Here is a 21,170-nt window from a genome sequence, read left to right as displayed (position 1 = left end):
CATTTGAAATCATTTAAGAGGCATCACAAGTTTAGTGGAGATTCATTCAAGCAGTCCATGAAAAGAAGTTGTATAAATAGAGGATATTACATGAGTGTCTTTTCATATTGAATTTATTAAACAAGTTGAATAAAATGACAAGAGCTGTCCGTAAGACAGCCAAGCTCGACTATTCGAAATATTGTCCCAGAAGCAGGAAAATATTACCCAAAAAGGTTAAATATCAAAAGAGTTTTAAGTTCAAAAGGGGGCATAATTTGACCAAAATGCATATCAGTTATGGGACTTGCTGCTATCAACTAGTTTTATAACCCCGAAGGCACATGTGAAGCTTCAGTTCAATATCTGCATTAGTTTTGGAGATAGAAACTCGCATGTAAAACTTTAACCAGAATTTTCAAAGTCCAAAAGGGGGCATAATTTGCCCAAAATACATGCCAGAGTTATGGGACTTGACCCAGTGAGGTTGTTTATTGATCTAGAAAAAGAAAAAATAAGTTTCAAATCTATATGCCTTTTAGTAATTGCTGTATGTACTTGCACGCAAAACTTTAACCAGGATTTTCTAAGTCCAAAAAGGGGAATAATTTGCTCAAAATACATGTAAGAGTTATGGGACTTGATCCAGTGAGGTAAGTAATTGATCTAGAAAAAGAAAAAATAAGTTTCAAATCTATATGCCTTTTAGTAATAGCTATATGTACTTGCAGACAAAACTTTAACCAGAATTTGCTAAGTCCAAAAGGGGGCATAATTTGGCAAAAATGAAAGTCAGAGTTATGGGACTTGATGCTATCAACTAGTTTTATAACCCCGAAGACACATGTGAAGTTTCAAATCAATATCTGCATTAGTTTTGGAGATAGTAACTTGCATGTAAAACTTTAACCAAAATTTTCTAAGTCTAAAAGGGGGCATAATTTGCTCAAAATACATGTCAGAGTTATGGGACTTGACCCAGTGAGGTTGGTAATTGATCTAGAAAAAGAAACAAGAGGACCATAATGGTCCTGAATCGCTCACCTCTTCCCACATGACCCAGTTTTGAGTATGACGTCGTTTTTTCTATTATTTGACATAGTGACCTAGTTTTTGAGCTCATGTGACCCAGTTTTAAACTTGACCTAGATATTATCAAGATAAAAATTCTGACCAATTTTCATGAAGATCCATTGAAAAATATGGTCTCTAGAGAGGTCACAAGGTTTTTCTATTATTTGACTTATTGATCTAGTTTTCGAAGGTACGTGACCCTGTTTTGAACTTTATCTAGATATCATCAAGGTGAAAATTCAGATAAATTTTCATGAAGATCCATTGAAAAATATGGCCTCTAGAGGTCAAAAGATTTCAATAATTTTAGACCTACTGACCTAGTTTTTGACCGCAGTTGACCCAGTTTCGAACTTGACCTAGATATCATCAAGATGAATATTCAGACCAACTTTCATACAGATCCCATGAAAAGTATGGCCTCTAGAGAGGTCACAAGGTTTTTTTATTATTTGACCTACTGACCTAGTTTTTGGCGGCACGTGACCCACTTTCGAACTTGACCTAGAGATCATTAAGATGAACATTCAGACCAATTTTCATACAGATCTCATGAAAAATATGGCCTTTAGAGAGGTCACAAGGTTTTTCTATTATTTGACCTACTGACCTAGTTTTTGGAGGCACGTTATCCACTTTCAAACTTGACCTAGAGATCATTAAGATGAACATTCAGACCAACTTTCATACAGATCCCATGAAAATTATGGCCTCTAGAGAGGTCACAAGGTTTTTCTATTATTTGACCTACTGACCTAGTTTTTGAAGGCACGTGACCCACTTTTGAACTTGACCTAGATATCATCAAGGTGAACATTCTGATCAATTTTCTTGAAGATCTCGTGAAATATATGGCCTCTAGAAAGGTCACAAGGTTTTTCTATTTTTAGAACTACTGACCTAGTTTTTGACCGCACGTGACCCAGTTTCGAACTTGACCTAGATATCATCAAGATGAACATTCTGACCAACTTTCATACAGATCCCATGAAAAATATGGCCTTTAGAGAGGTCACAAGGTTTTTCTATTATTTGACCTACTGACCTAGTTTTAGACGGCACGTGACCCAGTTTCAAACTTGACCTAGATATCATCAAGGTAAAGGTTCTGACCAATTTTCATGAAGATCTTGTGAAATATATGGCCTCTAGAGAGGTCAGAAGGTTTTTCTATTTTTAGACCTACTGACCTAGTTTTTGAAGGCACGTGACCCAGTTTCTAACTTGACCTAGATATCATCAAGATGAACATTCTGACCAACTTTCATAAAGATCCCATGAAAAATGTGACCTCTAGAGTGGTCACAAGCAAAAGTTTACGGACGGACGCACGCACGCACGCATGCACGCACGGACGGACGGACACCGCGCGATCAGAAAAGCTCACCTTGTCACTTTGTGACAGGTGAGCTAAAAATAAGTTTCAAATCTATATGCCTTTTAGAAATAGCTGTATGTACTTGCACGCAAAACTTTAACCAGAATTTTCTAAGTCCAAAAGGGGGCATAATTTGGCCAAAATGAAGGTCAGAGTTATGGGACTTGCTGCTATCAACTAGTTTTATAACCCGGAAGACACATGTGAAGTTTTAAATCAATATCTGCATTAGTTTTGGAGATAGTAACTTGCATGTAAAACTTTAACCAAAATTTTCTAAGTCCAAAAGGGGGCATAATTTGCTCAAAATACATGTCAGAGTTATGGGACTTGACCCAGAGAGGTTGGTAATTGACCTAGAAAAAGAAAAAATAAGTTTCAAAGCTATATGCCTTTAATTGATGGCTGTATGTACTTGCAAGCAAAAACTTAACCAAGGTGTGACGCTGACGCCGACGCCAGGGTGAGTAGAATAGCTAGACTATTCTTCGAATAGTCGAGCTAATAAAATGTGAGGCTCTGCCGAGCACTTTATCAATTTTATTCAACGAGTTAATAAATTCAATATGGAAAGTCACAAATGTAATATTCTTTTTATCACATGTTAGTCTTTCCTGTCGAAACATCAAAAAATCTACTTTCTTTTACTATATAAATAAGTCAATTTGACCAACGTTTCCAATACTATAAACGACGTCGACGTCAAAGCTTTATTACACTAGTGTATTATCGTTTTTATTTAATGGCTTTATTACACTCCCGCGACGTCAAACATGTGATGAAGAATTGTTCTGCTTTCTGCAGTTAAGTGGAAACATCTGCATAAAATCTCACTATTCTTCCAGCAGTCAAGCTAAACTTGCAGCTTCTAAAGGCTTCATAAGGTTTTTGTATAATTCCTTGAGTGACTTAGCTTCTGGTCTTGAGTACTTAAAATAGATTTCATATTGGCAAATCTTTATGAAAATCAAAGAAAATGTGGCCCCAAAAATGTTAACAATATTTATTTATCTATGATATGACCTAATGACCTAGATTCTGACCTCAAATGACCCAGTTTCAAAATCAGCCAACAATTTAGGAACACATTTAGAATGGGCAAAAATTTTGACCTTTAGTATGTTAACAGAAAGACTGATGGTGAACACTAGGGTATAACAATAGCTCCCATTGAGTTTGTGCTCAGGTGAGCTAGAACCCAATAGATCAAACATGAGTTAATTAAAAATGGATCACTTCAGTTTTCAAATTTAGAAATGATCTTTAAGGAATGTATTATAAATAATCCCATTAAAATATAAACAAAATGTACAATGTAGCCTTGGTACTGAAGCTTCCTGCAAAGTTTGGTTCTAATCCAACCAGTTGTTTCACGAGTATTTTTAATATCTCCAAACAAAGAGACAAGATTCATATACCATGAACTTCCAGATTATGCGCCAATGATTGTTGTCCAGCAGGATTTCTTGCAACACATTCATATCTGCCTGTATCACTTTCTGTGGCGTTTAAGATCTTCAGCTGTATGCCGTCATCAATAATTTCAACACGACTGTCTAACTGTACTGGCTCACCATCCTATTATCAAGATTTTACTGGTTAACATTATTAGTAACAAGACTTAGAGAAGCAAGTATCCTCAAAAGAACATTACAGGAAAAAGTCAACCCCTTTATTCAATTTGAGATATTAAGGGAGATAAGAACATGTAGTATGTTATCGTACCTTAAGCCACAGTATATCTGGGAAAGGATTTCCCTCCACTGGACAAAACAGCTCTGATGTATGACCTTTGATCACTGTTGGATTTAGATCTAGGTTCGTGCCGTCTATCGAAGGTGGTACTGCAATGTCATATATGTATATATACTATTAACAATAACAGACACAAGGAAATCATCAGCTGGAAAATAGTAACGATTAGAGTATCATCTCGAAAAACATTTGGTCAATATTCATCCAGCATTTAATTAAAGAAAGACTTTGTTTTTATATATTTAGTTCTGGAAGCCCCTTGGTGCAATCAGGCACTTGTGTGAACAAAGATCCATGAAACATTCCTCTTCTGGTACTGACAGTCCCCAAAACAGGTCATTTAGAGACGTCCATACAAAGATTATATAACAAACTAATTTTAATAAAGATCTATCAAGTGGGTCGTGTGAATAAGTCTTTAAATCATTTTCTATATTTAGTGATGATGGCCCCTGAAAGAGGTTAAACAGGATAATATAACAAACCTGAGAGTGGTCCATATAAGGTTGCTACTGATCAAGTTTGGTGAAGATCATTCAAGACTAGTTACATACTGGTATTAATATTCAAGTCCATCCAGTATAACCTTCATACTGGTATATATAAAGCTACAGACAATATGCTATTTTATTGTAAAGCATGTTTTAAGATACACTTAAGACAACCTACATACTGGTATATATATAAAGCTACAGACACTATATTATTTTATTGTAAAGCATGTTTTACGATACACTTAAGACAACCTACATACTGGTATATATATAAAGCTACAGACACTATATTATTTTATTGTAAAGCATGTTTTAAGATACACTTAAGACAACCTTCATACTGGTATATATAAAGCTACAGACACTATGCTATTTTATTGTAAAGCATGTTTTAAGATACACTTAAGACAACCTACATACTGGTATATATATAAAGCTACAGACACTATATTATTTTATTGTAAAGCATGTTTTAAGATACACTTAAGACAACCTTCATACTGGTATATATAAAGCTACAGACACTATGCTATTTTATTGTAAAGCATGTTTTAAGATACACTTAAGACAACCTACATACTGGTATATATATAAAGCTACAGACACTATATTATTTTATTGTAAAGCATGTTTTAAGATGCACTTAAGACAACCTTCATACTGGTATATATATAAAGCTACAGACACTACGTTATTTTATTGTAAAGCATGTTTTAAGATACACTTAAGACAACCTACATACTGGTATATATATAAAGCTACAGACACTATATTATTTTATTGTAAAGCATGTTTTAAGATACACTTAAGACAACCTTCATACTGGTATATATATAAAGCTACAGACACTACGTTATTTTATTGTAAAGCATGTTTTAAGATGCACTTAAGACAACCTTCATACTGGTATATATATAAAGCTACAGACACTACGTTATTTTATTGTAAAGCATGTTTTAAGATATTGTAAAGCATGTTTTAAGATGCACTTAAGACAACCTTCATACTGGTATATATATAAAGCTACAGACACTACGTTATTTTATTGTAAAGCATGTTTTAAGATATTGTAAAGCATGTTTTAAGATGCACTTACCCCAAACATCTAATTCATAATCTTGTTCCACGGAACCAGCCTGATTTGCAGCAATACATGTGTATACATCTGCGTCTGTAAGCCTAGCTCTCTCTATTGATAGTCTCTGACCATCTGCCTGTATTTGGCCAAAATAAAAATGACCTTTAACAAAATGACAATTTTCAAGTATAACTAGGTATATCACTAAATGAGCCGTGCCATGAGAAAACCAACATAGTGGCTTTGCGACCAGCAAGGGTCCAGACCAGCCTGCGCATCCGCGCAGTCTGGTCAGGATCCATGCTGTTCGCTAACAGTTTCTCCAATTCCAATAGGCTTTAAAAGCGAACAGCATGGAGCCTGACCAGACTGCGCGGATGCGCAGGCTGGTCTGGATCCATGCTGGTCGCAAACCCACTATGTTGGTTTTCTCATGACACGACTCAAACGTACTATACTTCCCTAAACTGGTCCTAAGACCAGTAGGGGACAAATAACATCTGATTGGAACCATACTAAATCCTTAATTGTTACAACACTTTCACACGGAAAAACAATATGTTTATACATGTATTTTAACAGTCTTGAAAATCATGGCATTTTTCCCATAAGACAGGCCTTGAAATAGAATACTGTTTTATCCAAACAGGCATTTAAAAAATATTAAACAGAAGAAACATACGGAGTACCTGCACAGTTATATGTCTATGGCTGTCATAGTCGATTGGTTGACCCGCCTTCATCCAAACTATGTTAGGTTGTGGTACACCGACTACAGGACAGTTCAGTACAACAGAATTGCCCAGTTCTACATGTGGAGATGCATTTACTTCATCTTCATCAAGTTTTGGTGGAACTATCAAATACAAGAAGATATCTTAATACAAAAGAACAGTTCTACAGTAGCCATTTGGATATTGATTAGAGAAACATTGATGATAAACGTTAACAGGTAAAGCATTTCATTACAATCATACTTTAAGAAACTTGAATATCCATCCAAGCTCAGCAAAGTAATTTGGACAGACAACAAAAAATGGTCTAACATCTTTGATAACTGACAGAGATATTGATCAAACAAGATAGACCCTATTAACTTTTTACCTCCAAGTGCAAAACTGAGCTTAGAGCTAGTGGTCTGGATTTTGCAAACAACATACTGTCTCATGGGAAATAATTACCAAATATGTAAGATGACATAAATTAAAGGTCATCACTCAAGTGAAAATGGCTGAACCATAAAATTCCAATGATACACACAACTAGGCTTTGCAGTGATCACTCCTGCAAAGTTCTGGTGGAATTCCAAGCAGAGATACTGGAGTAATAGCACAGATATCTAAAAATTGGCAAATCAAGGGTCAGGACTCCAATCAAAATCATTAAAGCAGAACATACTGATGATATGCACAGCTATGCTTCACACTAATCATGTTTCAGCTTTGGTGAAATTCAGCAATATATAGCAAGCAGTGTAAACACTGTAAAATATCACAAATCACAGGACATTACTCTGCTGAAAATCTCTGGAGTATGCCACTGACACACAAAAGAAGTTGCCAAATATTACAAAATTTGACACATAAAGGGCAGTAGTTCTCCTGAATATGTCTGCACAAGAACAGGCCAGCTATATGCATAATAACACTTGGCACTGATCATTCATTTTAGGTTTGGTCCTAAACAGCAAAAAATTTGACAAATCAAGGGCTGTAACTCTGTTTAAAATCACTGAAACAGAATATATGCCAATAATTTGCACAACTATGCTTTGCCATGATCGTTTTTGTGAATTCTGATGTGATTCCTCTTGATAGTGTAAGAGCAGTTGCATGTATAAGGTAAAATCTGACAAATCATGGGCCATAACTCCTCTGAAAATCACTAAACCTGAATAAGCAGTAATATGCACAAAAAGGCTTGGCGCTGATCACTACTGTAAAGTTTAGTGGAAATTCACCAGATAATAAAAGTGTAATGGCCAAACACCATAAAATTTTATATTAAATCAAGTGCAATAACTCTCCAAAAAGATTTTTGATTTCAAGGCCTAATTAACAGCTCTATTGTCTTACCTTGTACATCAACTTGGTACGATGTATCTGATTCCCCAGCTTCATTAACAGCTCTGCATGTGTACAAGGCTGTATCAGCAACCTGAAATCAGTCATGTATAACTCAACCATACCATGTTCTTCAAATAATGGAAGAAAAAACTTGAACAAATGTTATTCTTTTAAGCTAATGTTTTTTTAAAGAAGCATATGAATTTATGCATTCATTCATAAACTAGAAGATGCTTTTGCAGAAAAGTGCATGTCTCCCCCACTGCATAGTCGTACCGGCACGAAGGCAATAGGGGACAGGAGCAAAAGTCAAAGAGTCACTGATGGTTGGCTGCAAAAGGGATCATCTACCTGGCATTTCCAATCATCCCACTAAGTTTCAACATTCTGGGCTTAGTGGTTCTCAAGTTATGAATTGGAAACAGTTTTCCATGTTCAGGCCCCAGTGACCTTGACCTTTGATCAAGTGACCCCACAATCAGTAGGGGTCATCTACTCTGCATGTCCAGTCATCCCACTATGTTTCAACATTCTTGGTCAAGTGGTTCTCAAGTTAATGATTGGAAAAAGTTTTCTATGTTCAGACCCCTGTGACCTTGACCTTAGCTCAAGTGACCCTAAAAACTATAAGGGTCATTTACTCTTAAAGTCCTATCATCCTATGAAGTTTGAAGGTTCTTGGTCAAATGGTTTTCAAGTTATTGAGTGGAAGCCCTTTTCCATGCTGTGGTCCCTGTGACATTGACTTTTGATAAAGTGACCAAAATAAGCAATAGGGGTCATGCACTCTACATGGTAAATCATCCTATGAAGTTTCAACATTCTGGGTCAAGTGGTTTTGAAGTTATTGATCAGAAACGATTTTCCATGTTCAGGCCCCTGTAACCTTGACCTTTAATCTATTAACCACAAAAATAAGAGGGGTCATCCTCTGTATGCCCTATCACCTGATGAAGTTTGAAGGCTGTATGTCAAATGGTTCTCCAGTTATTGATAGAAAAAGAAGTGTGACAGACAGATGGTCCCTGTGACCATGACCTTTCATGGAGTGACCCCAAAAACTATAGGGGTCATCTACTTTGTAAGTCCTATCATCCTATGAAGTTTGGAGGTTCTAGGTCAAACTGTTTTCAAAGCTATTGACTGGAAATGGATTTCCATGTTCTGCCTGGTGCAACCCTGACCTTTAAGGGAAAGGCAATGTTGTTCTTATGTTAAATTTGTCTGCTAGAATTTCTTGAATCATTTAAAGAAGTGAAAGAATTTTCAAAATTGGATATAAAATGAGAAAGTTATAAGCATTTAAATATTTCATCAAAATGGCAGCCATTTTGTTTCCACGGCAACAAAAACAAAATGGCAGATTTATCGAATTTCTACATACATATCTGAACTGTATTTACTTATTTCTGTAAAATAATTTTACTACCTTTTCAAGCTATAATGAAAGAAATTGCCACGTTTTACATTTTACACACAAGAAACATGAAATTAATCATTTTAAAAGGTTATTTGCTAAATAAGGAATTCAGCAGTGTGTAAATGATGTCATAAACACACTAAAATGGCTGCCATATCTTTTTCAATAGTTATACGATTTTAAAAATTCTTTCAGCGTTCTCAAAGACTTGAGGATGTCTTTCATATAGAATTAACTTATCTTTAGGCTTTCCTTGCCCTTTAACAGAGTGACCCCAAATTCAATAGGGGGCATCTACTCTGCATGTCCAGTCATCCTATGAAGTTTCAACATTCTGGGTCAAGTGGTTCTCAAGTTATTGATTGGAAATGGTCTTCCATGTTCAGGCCCCTGTGACCTTGACCTTTAAGAGAGTGACCCCAAAATCAATAGGGGTCATCATCTACTCTGCATGATCAATCATCCTATGAAGTTTCAACATTCTGGGTCAAATGGTTCTCAAGTTACTGATCAGTAATTGTTTTCCATGTTCAGGCCCCTGTGACCTTCACCTTTGATGTAGTGACCCCAAAAACAATAGTGGTCGTCTACACCACAAGCCCTTCCAACCTGGTGTTTGAAGGTTCTATTAGACAAATGGTTCTCCATTTTTTAATTGGAAATGAAGTGTGACGGACGGACCAATGGATGTGCCACCGAAATGAAGGTGGAGTCCATTTCTTTCGTTATTTTCTGTTGTTGTATAGGGGGCCCTGGGCCTGCCATAATCTATTGTTAATTGAAGCTATTGTTCTCTTTTGTTCTCTTTACAGTTAGATGGCCCTCTCTTTCTTTTAAGTTGCTCGGATGGACAGGGCAAAAACAATGTTTCCCCCAGTGGGAGGTCGGGGGGAGGGGGGGAGACATAATTACAATGTGAGAAATCTTACACCTCAAAGTGTGAGATGAGTTTTTTCTCAGCACCAGTGAAAACATGAAAAATTCTGTTCAGCATGCAAGAAAACAATCTATTATCTCTTAAAGGACAATCAAGCTTAGTGAAACCAGGTACTGGTAATTTTCTGCTCTGGCCAGATTCTTTGGTACTAATTTCATCCTTACTGACTACCTAATGTGTGTCCTTATTTTCAAAATGCTTGTACAGACCATTTATATACCCAACATTTATATTTCTTCTGTAATAATTTCATACTTGTTTTAATACATTTTGTTGAGTTGTAAAGTGGTATGATCCAATACATGTTATAAAAAATTTTCCAATACCTGTGCACTATATATAGTAAGCTCTTGACCGTCATTGTTTATTTCAACATTTTCCAGACTGTCCAACTCTACCCCATCCTTATACCATGATATAGTTGGTTTGGGAGTTCCAGTTGCTCGACACACAACTGTTATGTTGCCATTGACTACCACTTTGGGATTGGTATTAGGTCGTCGGTTCTCAATTTTAGCTGGTACTGAAATATTTAATCTAATTTTAACTCTAGTAGCTCCTAAAAAAATTGTGAGAGAATCCTATAATGATGCTAGACTAAGTTTGATGATGATCCATTGAGTGGTTTATGAGAAAAACTTGTTTCAAGGTTTTTCTATTTTGCCCTAGCAGCCCCATAAAAGGGGCCAAATAACAATTAAACAAAGTTCAGGTGAGCTAAAAATCATTCATCATTCATTATACCAGATTTATACAGCGCCCTTCTCATGATAAACATGTTCAAAGGCGCTTTACATATAGCAAACGCAGCCACACAGGATGCGAAATTCATCCTCTTCTAGTACAGACACAGAGCGATCTGACTAGAGGGACAGAGTGAGATAAAGCCCCCAGAGCAGATAGAGAGAACTTTTTAGATACAGACTTGTCCAGCTAACTTAGCTCTTTGCCAATAGACAGTCTGGTTCTTTAACGTGCCCGGTGTATAGCACCGATACACGCGAAGCCGTCTTTCCTGGGAAGAACCAGTACAGGCCTCTAAGTTAGGTGGGAGACACTCAAGAGCATGTCAGAGATTTCCAGTGCCTGGACCCAGATTCGACTTTGACTTTTTGACCCTACTTCTGACTAAAATTGGTGAACATCCATTAAGCTTATAAACTGGCTTTGCTTCGACAGCCCAACAAGAGTTTCCATTTAAGCTCTGAAAGAAGTCTTACTGCAGGTAGATCTACCATGAAGTTTAGTCTGTCTAGTTCATTTTGTCTTTGGGCTGCTGAGCTAAATCTTATCGGTAGAAGTTGTAATATTTCTATTCATTTTACACTTTTGTTTTCTCTCTGGATTTACCAAAAGAGTTTTTTCCCAAAGAGGTTACTATGCTCATATTATAAACAAAGGTTCTATATTTTTGTTGTGTCTTGGTCCAAGAAAAAATATGCACCTTACTAAATGTGAAGAGTAGAAGTACAGTATGTAGATAAGTCTCTTACCAAGTACTTTTAGATGAAAGTCCACAGTATCAGACCCGGCTTTGTTTTCTGCTAAACACTGAAAGGTAGCTGTATCTGACGGCTGAGCCATCTTAACTCGCAACTGCCGGCCACTCGACAGAATCTCATACCGTGGCTGTAAATACAAAGCAATATGACTAAATATTTACCGGGGCTGTAATTATTAAGCTGTCTGACTAAATATTGACCAGAAAAAGGCTTCATTACTGAATTGGAACAAGTTTTGGTGCTTAGATATAGAGAATAATAGGTTAGTGCCGTAGATGAGAACGTTTATCTGGCGAGGTGGAAGAGGTTATCGGGTGAGCCGAAGGCGAACCTGATAACGTCCGGAGCCGAGCCAGATAAACTTTCTCCATCTTAGGCACTAACCTATTATTCTATTTATCTTGTCATTACTTCATTTTCCGATATTTGGCAATTTATTTTACAAAAAAAAGTGTGCGACAACCGCTTTAATGACGTCATATTCGTAATGACGTCACTTATATAATGACGTGAATACCGGCAAAATCGCAATAACTTCTTCGTTTTTGAATAAAAACTCATTATTTGACCACCAATTTTCTTAGTTCGGACATTTCCAACACAATGATGATGGTTTCGTTGCAAAATTTCTTATGACAACAATATCGATCATAAGGTCACATGATCAACTGACCGTATATCACTGGTCACATGATCAACTGACGGTATATCAAGAAAGATATACAGCACCCTGATATCGGGTCGAAAATACTGCAAGTGACAGGATAAACTGCTGTATTCTTCACCGAATTGATGAACTAAGCCAACATTTGATCACCTCAGGTCATCTTTAGAGTTTTCATTACAGACAAGACAAAATCAGTTTAAGCAGTTAAACCATATTGTGCCAACAAAAAATGGTGAAATCTAATTTAAAATGTAATTTTGAGCATTTTTCAGGAGTCAGAAAATGGGCCTGAATCCTAAATATTTAACTGCTGTAATTCACAGCCTTCAGGAGGCCATGAGGATGCATTGTACAATGTCAATAAACTGCAGGTATGAATGTCAAAAAATATAGAACATATTACATAAAACACCAAAACTATGTGCATGTCAACTTCATGTAGATGACATACATCAAGAACATTTTAAATTGGATGGAGACTGTAGGAGGAGCAGAGTACACAAAAAGTGTGATGGACAGGCCAAGGGTCTGTTTCCACTGTTACTACCAATCATTGTTTCAAGCAACATTATTTTCAGTTGATTTAAAGAAATTGTCATAAATGTTCAAAATGGTGTATGAAAAGGGAGACAATTTGTTACAAATAACAGTTAGATTTATGGGTCTTGATATGTATGGTCCAAGAGGTTAATATAAAGTTCTAGTACAGTATCTTCATTGGCTTCATAGATATTCAAGGAAAACAACAATTTTGCCACATTTTTTAAGTTGAAACATTTATGCTCAGAGTATGACAGTTTTGTTGTTATGGTGTTTCTGGGGACAATATATGACATTTACCTGAACAGATGCATCTAGTTGTATGCCATTTTTATACCAAATGATACTAGGTGAAGGCTTTCCCTCTACAAGGCAGTTAATTATCACAGATTTATTGAGCACCACCTTCGGGTCAACGATCAAATTGTTTCTGTCAATATTTGGAGGAACTGAAAACAAATACCTATATTTATATAATTTCTGCCACACGATGTCGTAACCACTTATTAAAACACACATAACAATGAACTTGTAATTTTTTATCTTACAACAAATCATAATTCATAATTTTATGCAAGAGGGCCATGATGGCCCTATATCTCTCACCTGAGTTAAATTGCTAACTTGAACAAATTTCTTTGCTAAAGCTTAAAAAACAAGATAGTTGGTCAGTAGGTCATATTCATGGTCACTGAAAGTCAGTTTTAAGATTGGTGCGCAAAACTGTACATGTCATCCAGATTTCAAGGCTGTATCTTAAAAAACAAGAAAGTAGGTCAGCAGGTCAAGGTCACAGTCGAGTGACACCTTATCACTTGGGGTCATCTGGTAAATATAATTAAACAGTCTCGGAAATGTGATCTGATAATTTTTGAAATATTTTTCCTATATAACTCATATATGAAGTGACCCCTGGGGCGCCCCTTTTCACCCCAGGGGCATACATCGAACAATCTTGTTAGAGATCAACCAGGCAATGATACATACAAAATATCAAAGGCATAGGCCTTGAAATTTCAGACAAGAAGATTTTCAAAGTTTTTCCTATGTAAGTCTATGTAAAACTTTGGATCCCCAGGGCAGGTCCTCTTTCACCCTAGGGGCATAATTTGAACAGTCTTGGTAGTAGACCACTAGTCAATGCAACATACCAAATATCAAAAGCATAGGCCTTGCAGCTTCAGGGAAGAAGATTTTTAAAGTTTTTTCCTATATATGTCTAAGTAAAACTAGGGAACCCCGTGGCAGGGCCTCTTTTCACCCCAGGGGAATAATCTGAACAATCTTGGTTGAGGCCCACTAGATGATACTACATACTAAATATCAAAGCCCTAGGCCTTATGGTTTTGGACAAGAAGATTTTCAAAGTTTTTCCCTATATAAGTCTATATAAACCATGTGACCCCCGGGGCAGGGCCAAATTTGACCCTAGGGGGATAATTTGAACAATCTTGGTAGAGGCCCACTAGATGATGCTACCGGTACATACCAAATATCAAAGCCCTAGGACTTGTGGTTTTGGACAAGAAGATTTTTAAAGTTTTTCATTTCGGTTGCTATGGCAACCAGAGTTCTGTACAGAATTCAATTCTTTGAATAATTTTAAAGAAGACCATCCAAGGATCATCCCTGTGAAGTTTCATCAAAATTGGCTTGGTGGTTTAGGAGGAGATGTTGTTTAAAGGAAAGTGTGGACGGACGCCGGACATAGGACGGTGAGTTATCACAATAGCTCACTCTGTTGGCGGATCAACAAACTGGAATATTTGTCATTTTGGAAGGAAATCAGTAGGAAATCACAAAAATTCAATAAGTGACCGAGTATTGCAGTGGCAATACAGAAGTCCCTTACCGGTGGCACTGACCTAGCATAGATCATGTGTTGTCTCATCATGGGGAACATTTGTGTGTAGCACTAAGATAATCCATCAACGCACATATAAGTTTAGAGCAGAAACAATTTTTACTTGACCTTCAATAGTGACCTTGACCTTTGACCTACAGGCATAGGTCATGTACGTGCATAATCACTAATAAGATATTTTATACAAACATACCATTAGTTGACAAGAGTGATAAACTGTCACAATATATGACCTTCACAGAAAATTACTTTTGAATTTTAAAATACTACCCTTACTGAGCAAACTAATTTTCTCAATTTTAACTAATTCAAGGGCCATAATACATCAACACACAGCAACAATGACTCTCAAGTTGGTTACCAAACCTGGTCAAGATATTTTACTCATAAACATTGTGACCAGGTCCGGTAAACAAACTGAGTTACATGGTGAACACTGTAAATTTTTGCAAATTTGAGTTCAAGTGCCATGACTTTAAAGAAACTTTAGGGATCCAGCTGAATATCAAACTTGGCTAAGATTTTATGCAAACAAGAGCTTGTAGAACACAAAATGCCCCCCTTGATGCATTCGGTAATTGCACAAGGAACAGAAATTATTTGCTCACTGTAAACCAGTTATTGTTCTGGTTCAATGTGACCTTGACCTTTGACCTATTGACCTCAAAATCAATAAGGGTCATCTGCTGGTCATGACTAACCTTTCTATTAAGTTTCGTGATCCTAAGCCCAAGAGTTCTTGAGTTATCATCCGGAAACCGTTTAACTGTTCTAGGTCACTGTGACCTTGATCTTTTACCTCCTAACCTCAAAATCCATAGGGGTCATCTGCTGGTCATGATCAACCTCCCTATAAACTTTCATGTTCCTAGGCCCAAGCGTTCTTGAGTTATCATCTGGAAACCGTTTAACATACTGATCTCAAAATCAATAGGGGTCATCTGCTGGTGATGACCAACCTCCCTATCAACTTTCATGATCTTAGGCCCAAGAGTTATCATCTGCAAAACAATATACCCCTCCTTCTTCGAAGGGGGGCATAATAAAGATTGTGACCAGGTTTGGTGAACATAATAAAACAACTCACTGTAAATTTTTACATATTTGGTCATTCAAGTCCATAACCTAGGAGCCACTGTGACAATCCAAATGGTAACCAAAGCTGGCTGAGATGTTATATGCATAAACATTGTAATCAGTGAATATTGGTTCAGACTGCTCAAGTAAGTTGTTTGTTTTGCATTTAACGCCATTTTCAATGTTAAGTATTTCAGTTATGTTATGGCAGACAGTTAAACCTTACCAGTGTTCCTGGATTCTGTACAAGTACAAACCTGTTCTCTGCAAATAACTGCCAACTTCCCTACATGAATTAGAGGTTGAGGAAGAATGATTTCAGACACAATGTCTTTTATCAAATTGTCACAGAGAACATACGCCTCGCCCAGGGATCAAGCTAACAACCCTGTGATCTGCAGATCTGCACTCTTCTTACTGAGAGGCTGCTCTAATTTGAGATTGGACAACTTCTCACAATTTTAAGTAACTCAAGTGCCATAACTGTAAAGAGACTAAAAAATCTCAGCATGGGGAACATTTATGTGCAGTACTAAGACATTCCATCAATGCACATAAAATTGAGCAGAAACAATTTTACTTGACCTTTAATGGTGACCTTGACCTTTGACCTATAAGCATAAATGATGTATGTGCATAATCTACATACTGCCCTCTATTCACATACTAAATTTTATGAACCTAGCTTGAATACTTTTTGAGTAATTGCAGGATCCAGATTTGTGAACCGACAGACAGATGGATGGAGAGCGTTCCTATAATCCCCTGGTGTTCCACCAGTAGGGGACTATTTAACCTAAAACACTAAGTTCAAAGGGGACATAATTCATGAAATATATGTGCAACAATTATGGCCCTATGAAATAAGTATTTCAAGTTTGAATACAGTGAAAGAGCACAAAAATTAACCTGAAATTTTAAGAAAAAGGGGGGTATAATTCATGAAATAATGATGTGGGAGTTGCAGCTCTTGAGTCATTTGATGTGATTGGTGATGTGGAACAACTGTTTTAAGTTTGAATCAATCCAACTTGTAAAAACAGAGATAAAGAGAAAGTGCACTAAACCTTTAACCTGAAATTCTAAGTCAGAAGTGGGGATAATTAATAAAATATTGGTGTGAGATTTATGGCATTGATGCCTTATGATGTAAGTTATGAGGTGGAATAACAAATTTAAGTTTGATACAAATCTGTCAAGTGATAACAGACATAAAGTAAAAGTGTGTTAAAACTGAACACTCAGGCCAATGCAGGTGTTAGTAGAAAAGCTCTCCATATAGAACTGAGCTAAATTTAAAGCAGTAAACCATGCATAACTATATTTGATTACCTAAGACATCAAGATCAAAGGCCTTTTCACCCTGACCAGCTGGATTCTGTGCTCTACATATGTACCTAAAAGGTAGTTTCAATAGAAATCAAATTGTCATATTTTCACATCAAAATGGGGAATACTTTAGTAAAAATATAAAAATATAGCTCTTTACATGACTTGAAATGGTTAATTACATGACAATCCTACATTTATGTGAAGTCTAATACATGCATAGGTTTATATAATATTGAAGGAAATTGTATTTTTGGAACATTTTGCAAGTGATAAATGGGAAATAATTTTGTAAAAACAAAAGCCAGAGTCATGGACCTGCTATGTAAACCTGTATATGATCTATACAACCTGTTTTGAAGTCCCAATACAGGATCTTCATTGGTCTGACAGTTTGTGCAACTTTTCAATCAAATGCATGAAAAGGTTTCAGAAAAAATGAATGAAATGTCAAATTGGACTTTTCAATTACGAAAAGGAGAAACAATTTCTCAAAAACAAAAATCAGGGTTATGGTCTTGTCTTATGATGCTAAATTATTTATTATTATCATTCTTATTTCACACAGGGAGGGTTGGAACAAAGTAATTCCTATACAGCACCCCACCCAAAACAAAGTGGTGGTGGTGGTGGTGTAACTAGAACCAATGGTTTATAAGAAGGAGTTTGATGATTTTTCAATTTTAACTCTGGCTGCTCAAATATGTTTCAATTTTGGTAGACAGTTACTCAATAAAGTTAAAAGGAAAAAGATTTTTGAAGTTTTCAATAAAGTCACATAGCAAACTAGTACCCCCCCCCCCCAACACACACCCACCCTCACCAATGCCTCATAAAAGGGAATAAGAATAACTGTAATGGGTATTTTACCTTGCAGAGTCGCTAACATTGGCTGAAATAATGCGAAGTGTCCATCCATCGTTTAGCAAAGTGTACTGGCTGGTATTTGAAGATATTGGTTGATTATTTTTAAACCATGTTACTTCTGGTAATGGAATACCTGAAGCCGGGCACGTCAGGCTAATAGACTCATTGCTCACTATCTCTGGTTTGTTGATTTCTCCCGGACGATCAATAACTGGACCAACTAATCAACAAAAAGAACATCTTGTTAATGTAACAAAGACTATGAGTGTTCACACTGACAAATATGGATGTTTTTGGTTAAGTACAATGTACATTACATTATCTTAAAGCTTAATTTGATTTTGCAAAAACATGACTGTAATGAAATATTATCTACCCACCTTGCACGTCGACATCAAAAGATTGCTCTGTGCTTCCAGCTACATTCTCACCTACACACTTGTACATTCCAGTGTCAGAAACACGTGCACCCACAATTTCTAACCTAAGGCCCTTTGCATGAACATGTATATTTGGGTCGAGATCTGGATCTAAAATCTCTCCATCCTTGTACCTATTAAGCAAAATCATTTTCAAAATCTATTTTCATGTAACTCTGCAGTTATGCTTCCCTGCCTTCTTTTATTTTTTGCCAGTTCGGTGTACACATTATCGTCCCTATTATATAATGCAACCTTGATGTAAAACTTAAAATTAAGCAATAAATTTGTTAAAGAATTTCTCTCCCTCTGTTCTGGGGACTTTCTCTTGCTCTGACCCTCCAGTCAGAACTTTATGTACTGTACTGGCAGAGTATAAATTTTGCGCCCTGTGTGGCTGCCTTTGCATGTAAAGTACCTTTAAACGTGTCTGTCATGAAAAGGTCACTATATTAATCTGGCACCATATGAATTAATACAACCAAATGTCATGAAACTTGCCTACTATAACCCTATATTTATCATACTGACCCAACCTTTTTTCTTTGAGGGTCACTATAAAACTCAATAATGAATTAATGAGCAGTGCCATGAGAAAACCAACATAGTGAATTTGCCACCAGCATGGATCCAGACCAGCCTCCCTGCAGTCTGGTCAGGATCCATGCTGTTCGCTTTCAAAGCCTATTGCAAGTGATCAGCATGGATCCTGACCAGACTGCGCAGATGCACTATGTTGGTTTTCTCATGGTTTGGCTCATTTGTTCTATCATTTGTTTTATCAAAAACTTATTTTTAGCCTTACCCAACATGAAAATCTACTGATCCTCTACAGAAATACAAGGGACTGCCGTGAGACCACTTTTAACCAATGAAAATATGAGAATTTTTTTAAAAAGTAAAACAAACATAATGTTTAGGTAACTCTGGACCTTAGGCAAGAAGAAAGTGAAAATAATATATAACTCGAACTGATGATCTAAATGTAGAATGAAGACTTAGTTTTGGAAAACATACACATTTTTGCACAATATTTTTTCAAATGGTCAATTTTTGATTTTGATCTGATTTTAGATGCCATAGATTTGCTTTGTTTTCTTAGTAAAACCATAAATTGAATCCCTCAAGTATTTTACCCTCAATCTGTTAAATATCAAACAGAAGCACATCTAAATTCAGGCACTTTCAAAATTTCTTTTGAACATATTGATGCTACTATTCTGAATTTAAACTTGCATTAAATCTTTATAAATATGTAATGTCTAAACACAGAATCTATCTATGCCCTGTTGATGCATAGTACTTGTGTAACAGACCTTTTTGGGCCTGATATTTGAACGGGGTACTCAGTCTCACTGAGACAAAAAGTTATACCAAATAAAAAATCAGATTGCTCCATGCATGCCAAAGTTATGGCCTGGACAAGATCTGACATGATCTATGACCACAACAATGACTTTAAAATTTGATAGAGATCTGGGTTTTGTTTGTGACACCATGTCTCAATGAGTTGACATTATGCTTAATATGAAAAAGATTGCTTCAAGCATATAAAAATTATTTTTGGACAAAATCAAATACACTAATCACATACACCTAACAGTCATTTTGACAACTATGTCAAGATTCTATTACTCTGATATAAAGTTCACTGATAATTAGAGCTTAACTTAAGGCAATAAATATCCCTCAGTCTTGCTTTGATACACTGAAAGTAAAATGCTGTGATCATGACCTTTGACCTGTGTGACTTTAACCTTGAGTCTAATGACCTTGGTTGACTGATTGACTAACAAAACTCCAAATTCTTCTAAAGTACTGATCAACACAACATTACCACTCATCTTTTAAAAGAGGAAAAGTCACATATTCACATGTGTTACCAGAAAACTTTTGGTGTTGGTATGCCGGTAACTGGACAGTTCAAATATAGAGAGTTGTCTTTCACAACAGTATTTTCCTCTGGTGAAACAGAATCCTTATCAATTGTTGGTGGAACTGAAAATAAAATTTTATACTGATGAAAATAATATATAACTATATATCTATCTAACATAAACAGCAGCATGTACAAGGTGGCTATAAATGTAATGTATTACTTACTAGGGTAACCAGATAACTAGTTAGGAACATTACATAGATATAAGAAACACAAACATTTTAAATTAACTATGTTTCATGCTGTCAGGAAGTAAATGTGGCACCTGGAGTGGTTACAAGAACGAAGATTTTTCTAAGGTCTGACCTGATAACCTGTATTTTACTCTAAGATGACCCAGTATCTTACTTGACAAACATTCTCACAACGCAAAAGAAATATTGGGTTGAAAATGTTCCATATACAATGTCAAAAAGTAAAAGCAAACCACTTTTTTCTAGTAAGCTCCCATAAAAAATGTAAATATAAAAATTGAATGCTACTTTTTTATGTGTTTATACCAGTATAAAACACACTGGGACCTGTTGCAAATCATCTAATAATCACTAGCGCGATTCATGGATTTGCAAAAAGTCCCAATGTTGTTTATACCTGTATAAATGCACAAAAAACAGCATTTCTTAAATACATACTTCATTTTCAGAATATAAAATTTAATGAGCCGCACCATGAGAAAACCAACATAGTGCATTTGCGACCAGCACGGATCCAGACCAGCCTGCGCATGCGCGCAGTCTGGTCAGGATCCATTCTGTTCACTAACAGTTTTTCTAACTGCAATAGGC

The 21,170-nt window shown here is 36.2% G+C and overlaps 1 protein-coding gene across 1 annotated transcript in view; it reads right to left on the bottom strand.

The window, feature by feature from the left end:
* The window catches only part of LOC128548785 (hemicentin-1-like), a 59,404-nt gene that overhangs the window by 22,806 nt on the left and 15,428 nt on the right, over window positions 1-21,170 (bottom strand). Inside the window, exons 2-13 of the mRNA XM_053524243.1 lie at window positions 20,330-20,444; window positions 18,408-18,580; window positions 18,031-18,247; window positions 17,164-17,228; window positions 13,191-13,339; window positions 11,675-11,810; window positions 10,508-10,704; window positions 7,834-7,915; window positions 6,448-6,614; window positions 5,777-5,894; window positions 4,157-4,275; window positions 3,850-4,009 (exon numbers count right to left, since the gene is read on the bottom strand). Of these exons, the coding sequence (XP_053380218.1) occupies window positions 3,850-4,009; window positions 4,157-4,275; window positions 5,777-5,894; window positions 6,448-6,614; window positions 7,834-7,915; window positions 10,508-10,704; window positions 11,675-11,810; window positions 13,191-13,339; window positions 17,164-17,228; window positions 18,031-18,247; window positions 18,408-18,580; window positions 20,330-20,444 (1,698 nt within the window). The remainder of the gene's footprint in view (window positions 1-3,849; window positions 4,010-4,156; window positions 4,276-5,776; window positions 5,895-6,447; window positions 6,615-7,833; window positions 7,916-10,507; window positions 10,705-11,674; window positions 11,811-13,190; window positions 13,340-17,163; window positions 17,229-18,030; window positions 18,248-18,407; window positions 18,581-20,329; window positions 20,445-21,170) is intronic.

This window comes from Mercenaria mercenaria, chromosome 15 (genome assembly GCF_021730395.1).
Source record: "Mercenaria mercenaria strain notata chromosome 15, MADL_Memer_1, whole genome shotgun sequence".
Taxonomy (NCBI): domain Eukaryota; kingdom Metazoa; phylum Mollusca; class Bivalvia; order Venerida; family Veneridae; genus Mercenaria; species Mercenaria mercenaria.
The sequence above is the reverse complement of the archived record's forward strand: the minus strand, read 5'-3'. Positions and strand labels throughout refer to the sequence as shown.